The sequence below is a fragment of the Netta rufina genome (assembly GCF_964035555.1).
Source record: "Netta rufina genome assembly, chromosome: 5".
Classification (NCBI taxonomy): Eukaryota; Metazoa; Chordata; class Aves; order Anseriformes; family Anatidae; genus Netta; species Netta rufina.
Window position 1 is genome coordinate 23,401,846 of NC_140128.1, and position 6,000 is coordinate 23,407,845.

The 6,000-nt window shown below is 32.4% G+C and overlaps 1 protein-coding gene across 5 annotated transcripts in view; it reads left to right on the forward strand.

Annotated features, from left to right (window-relative positions):
- The window catches only part of NOVA1 (NOVA alternative splicing regulator 1), a 150,348-nt gene that overhangs the window by 135,355 nt on the left and 8,993 nt on the right, over window positions 1-6,000 (forward strand). For 4 of the 5 annotated variants that reach the window (XM_084287594.1, XM_084287595.1, XM_084287597.1 and 1 more), the window contains exon 5: window positions 5,660-6,000. This exon is cut by the window's right edge and continues 2,818 nt beyond it. The exons of the other annotated variant lie outside the window; for it this stretch is intronic. In XM_084287594.1, coding sequence (XP_084143720.1) covers window positions 5,660-6,000 — 341 coding nt within the window. The remainder of the gene's footprint in view (window positions 1-5,659) is intronic. 5 annotated transcript variants of the gene reach the window in all.

Consider the following 6,000-nt stretch of genomic DNA (forward strand, 5'->3'; position numbering starts at 1 on the left):
TCAGATGAACAGCTAAAGTACACATAACATGAAATTCTGATAGGTATAGAAGAATATGTAGAGCCTAGATGGAATTTGAGTTTGAAGTAATTGATGAGTACTGAAACAAAGAAAAAAAGGGGGGGGGAATATATATATGGAATATAGAAATTTACAGTTTAAGGCAATAATAGTTATTTGCTTTAGAGAGTATAAAATGTGGAGTTATGTTAGGATGAATCTGTTGGATTAGAAATAACATTTTTAGTAAAGATTTTACTCTGTTAGAAAAAGGTAGGGTAGAAACAGAAATTGAAAATTGTAATAGCTAAAGAGAAAGACAACTGCTTGAGAAGATTCATGGCATGATTTATAAAAACTTAATACATATAGAAAAAGTAAAAATGGAAGCTGAATATTAGATAAAAACCTCCGTGCTTCATTAACCTCTCTTCAGAAACAATCCTATGAGGTGGAAAAAGCAGAGGATGATGCAATTAAATATTGCTTCTGTGAAATTTGTTTGTTTTTCAAGTTGTGATGAGATTTTGTATAATCATTGAGACTTTTTTTTGGATGTAATTTAGTGCAGGCACGTGCACTAAATAAAAGCATTGGGAATCTTGCTGTAGGCTATTGGAGGAGTTTGCAGGACAGGACTGGGGATGAGGACTGGAGAGATGGGACATACTTTTCTATCCATACTGAAACCACCAAATATGGTGGTGGGTCTGCTTACTGGGAAGAAGTTCTGCATTGCACACTTATTGCTGCTTAGTACAGATTATCTCTTTGCAGCGTAAGTATAAGAAGTGTCATAGAACAATCTCTGAACATCTGGCATTCCACGCTATTCGACTGCCAGAACTGAGATGGGACTTTTGGTTTGATAAATCAGAGGACTTGTAACATAAGGTATTCTGTCATTATGGGTGTGTGCAGCATGGGGTTATGCAAGTGGGTTGTCAATAAAAGGAAAGGGGTTAAAGAATTAGCTGATCCAGAGTTTAGGAGTTTAGAATTTTGCAGCATGAAATGGTGATAGTGAGTTAAAGCAATTTGAATCCTGTCCTCAGGACATAATGACAGATCCTTCAAGTACAAAGCATCCTTCTCTGAAGTGCAGTTTCATCAAACCTCTGCTAACTTCATAGGGAACAGAAGGCAATAAACTGCTTTTAGGTTTGAGCCTTTCTTAAGCACTACAGTTTCTTCACTGTTGCACCTTTGTCAATGCTTTTTAAAGACAGTGTTGTGTTGGTGAAAACATTGCAATGAAATTATTTCAAATTGTTTGATCCTTTTCCAGGAGAAAAGTATTTTACTCTGAGCCTGATTTTGGCATTCCTTAGAATAACGCTAATAGGTTGAGGGTGATGCCAGTGGAGGTAATTAATTTGCCTTGTGAGTAAGCAAATGTCATGGTTGCAATCCTTATTTTTATAAAACCTATTTAGCATGAGATAAAGGTTGAATGCTTTCCTTCTCCATCCTTGGCTTATGGAATTTGAAAAAAAAAAAAACCAACAGATTGCATATACATTTTAAATTTGTTTATTATTGCTTTGGATACTCAGTCTCCTTATTGTAACATAAATTTCAATATAGCCAAGAGCATACACGTGAGCCTCTAAACCTAAGCTTCCTATATACTCAGATACCTTAATTAGATAGCTCAGAGCATTTAGTTTGGATATTATTTGGGTTTTTCATTTCCAAATCCAAATAACTTTCCCAACTACTTATCTAAAAAAGGGAGTAAGAGCACTGTCCAATTTCCCTGAAAGACAAGAGAAGTCAGTATATATATACAGGTAATAAAACCAAATAGATAATTGCTTTTTCAACTTTTGTTTGTTTTAAAGGAGTAGAGAACAATAATTTTATTGTCTGATTTCATACCTTGTAAATACTTGACCTTATGGTTTTTAGGCTTCATCAAAAAATAAAATATATATTTAATATATGCTAGCATTTAGAGGTCTGTGCCCTGTTATGATAGATACTATATTAGTATGCAACACAACCAATGCTTGTCCTAAAGCTTTGATATTCCAGCATTTAAATCATGGAAATTCAAGTAAATACTGGAAACAGATGGAAAATTACAAATTGTTAGCACGATTAACATGACCTAAATAAATAAATAAAAATCCTAAATGTTCTGCTTTTTAACATACTTATCTCCATTTTTAAATAACATTTTCATGTAGTTGTCACATATAAAGGCACGTTACATTTGAATATCTTAACATAATGCAAATGTTGCCATTCATTTCATTGAGTAGGATTTTACCTTTTGTTTTAAGTAAAATGCATAATGTTGCATTTATATTTTGTTAAAAGTGAATTTCAACTGTAATATTTTTTTTGTGATGTCTTAGTATGAAATAGATTGTGCATATTATCTAATCTTTAGATACCTGTAAAATTTTAAAATTTGTGATATATGATAATTGGTGTAATATCCACGCTGGAAAGGTTTGTATTTCAAAGGATATTAGTGGCGTTTTCCTATATTAAAAAAATACAAAAGTGTTATCAGCTAAGACACACAATCTGATGTTTCTAAAATAGATGCTTAGAATTTTTGTTTCTCAGAAGCAGACAAAAAAAAAAAAAGTAACATACAAATTAGTAACTCCAAGCTTTATTTTCCAAAATGCATCATAATTTGTTGTCTATGGCAGGGTAGAAAAAAATCTCAAGAAGGGAGTGGATGGGTATAGGGAAGGATGTTGTTCTTTTATCATCCCTGTGACTAGCCAGATAATTCTGTTGAATGACCAGAGCTGTTAGCAGTGAGCCAAATAAACTTTTTGTAATATCAAGATGGATGGAAAGTCGTAACTTCTTATTGAGAAAACCTTTCTTTTTGCGTAGAGTATTCCCTTCATTTTGTGTCTGAATTATTTTATTGGACTACACCAGTCCCTTAGAGTAATCCCAGCTATATTACAATGACCTGGATTTTCATGTTTATTACACATGTAGCTATGTTATTACGTGTCCTGCAATGGTGTCATAAAATTAACTACTCAGATGTTGGGTTATGAGAGTCTTCAGAGCTTTGCACTGATGATATCACTAACTCTAGTGTGAGCCCAATTCCACTGTCAGATTCAAGGTCAAGTCTGCTGAGCTAGAGCTTGGAGCAGCAATTGTAGACACTTTTTAAAATGGAAATTAATGGAACATATTTCCTAGGAAATTGTTGTTTGTTTGGTTGTTTTTTTTTTTTGGTTTGGTTTGCTGGTGGTGTGTTTTTTTGTTTTTTTTTGTTTATTTATTTGTTTGAAAAGTTTTCACTTTTTTATTGCTTCGAAGATAATGCAATGAAAAATGTTTTTATACAAGTGAAAGTTAAAATCCAAAATACTTTCTTTTGACTAACTAAAATATCAAAACCAGTTGAATAGGTGCAAATAGTGGCTCAGTCTAATTTTTCTTGAAAGTTCTACAATTTAATTTGCTTCAAAAAAGAAGATTTATTCAGGTACTCACAATACAGGCATCATAAAAAAAAATACAACAAAATAAAAATTTTCAGAACACAGAACAAAAAAAGCAGTAAGTGGAGCCCACTCAAAACACTCTACTTGATTCACACTCCCAGCTTCAGTAGTCAAGGTTCTGTGAAAGACTTCAGGTATTTTTTTTTTTTCCCAATTAGAAATTGTTTGTAATATAGATTTAAATTATTTTTTCTAAATCTGTTATCTGTTTTCATACCTTCTTATGTTCTTAGATTCTAGTTTTACACTCGTTTGTAAGCACTTATACCTAGCTTAATCAGAACAATTCACTTTGGTTATGAAACCAAGCAGGATTTGCCAAGTCAGTTTTCAAAATCTCCCAGTTAAAGTATTAATGTGTCTTAAATCAATGGAGTCAGGTAAATGTTTCCTGTAGTATGTGGGAGGAAAAAACAGCAACAGAACACAAAAATCAGAATCATCAAAATTTGTTCCATGCAATAAAAGGTTTGCAGAGTTTACAGAGTTTTTCTGACTGATTCTATAGAAATCTGTATTTTTGGAATATTAATAATAAATAAACCACCTTAAAATATATTTATGAAAAATTCATTATATTTAGCAATTCATTATATCTACAATTAATTAATACATTTGTCTTTAGATCCCAAATATCAAACCAGTTCTAAGAATTGTATCTTTGTTTTGGTGACAGGAAAACTGAAAAAAAAAAAAAAGAGCACCTCATAATCGCCAAAAAGTTTGACAAATAGAACATATTTTGTTTTGATCTCAGGGAACTTGAATACTATTCTAAAAAAATTAAGAGTTCAATATATGCTACCAAACAACTCAGTGCAAAATGCAATATGGTATGTTAAATTTTTAAGGTACATAAGTGGAAAATGAAAATACTTCTTAACTTTATGCTGGGTTTCCAAAGACTTGATTTCGGTGCTATCAAAGCGACTGGAAATATCTAAAATGGGTAAGACTAGAACAAGCTTATTTCTAGGGCATTTTTATTCGTAATTAACTTCGTAAATAACGTAAATAATTTGTAAATAACGTAATAAGCTTGAATTTGTAATAAAACTAACATGAGAATGTTCTTAATAATTTTTTGATTGTATTTTATATTGACTTGTTGCTGAGATTTTAGATGGCATTTTAGTGAAAAGACACAAATGGGGAAGTGTTACTCCCATGTGTGGTCCACAAAACCTGGATGAATGGATATCAGTAGGCTACTAAAATGTATTTTTGTGAAGATAAAGTAACATTAATTCAATATTATGAAACATATGAAACATTACATTAAGATATCAATACATTTTCAAAATGTATATTGAAAAGAAAGGCCAAGATTACATATAAATATTGAATTTTTATCATGGATGTTGTTCTTCACTCATAGCAATAAGTCAATAAGGAATAAATTTGTTGACATTAATGCAGTTGCATTAGCTTAAAACATTAAACAGGAGGAAAGCTAGAATTTATAGGGGAATACTCTTTGTTTGAAGACAGTTCGGTTAACGTTTTAAGATGTACAAATGACATTTTATTTTTTCAGAATCAACACCTGCTACACTTTCTTTTCATAGGCTGAATAATAAAATGCTCTAGCACACAGTGAAATTTTGTATTCTGATGTGGCTAATAGGTTGAACAATGAGCATCATGTCGTATTCAAGTCCAACTGTTTTGTCTGTCCATGCTATGCCATACTTTAGCCAAATGCTGTTATTTTTCAATGATTACTACATTATTATAGATCTTTCAAGTGAAGGTAAAGAATTTCAAACATGTTTTGCCTAAGAAGTTGGTTTGCAACATTAGCCTGGAAAGAGAGGAATCAGATAAAAGCACTCACTTTGATGCAGTCTAAGATAATCTTTCCATATGAGCATAATACCTGCATTTGTTTAATCTCTTTGTCTGAAATGTACTGTGCTGGAAGTGGTATATTCTGTGGGATAATGATAAATATGATTTTCCTGTTATTCTCTTTAATTCTTTGTATTGTATGTTTGAAACAGATGTGGAGCATTAAAAAGAGTGACAAGCTGTATTTTTTTTTCTTTTAAAACATGTTAACTAATTTGCTTCAATTTTTTCCTTCCTTTTATAGGGTAGCAAAATATTATAGTGTTTATGCAAAAAGCAGAAGTATTATTTATATATATTTTTTTTAATTACAGGTAAAGATTATAGTTCCCAACAGCACAGCAGGTCTGATAATAGGGAAGGGAGGTGCTACAGTGAAGGCTATAATGGAGCAGTCAGGGGCTTGGGTGCAGCTTTCCCAGAAACCTGATGGGATCAACTTGCAAGAGAGGGTTGTCACTGTGAGTGGAGAACCTGAACAAAACCGAAAAGCTGTCGAACTTATCATCCAGAAGATACAAGAGGATCCACAGAGTGGCAGCTGTCTCAATATCAGTTATGCCAATGTCACAGGTCCAGTGGCCAATTCCAATCCAACCGGATCTCCTTATGCAAACACTGCTGAAGTGTTACCAACTGCTGCAGCTGCTGCAGG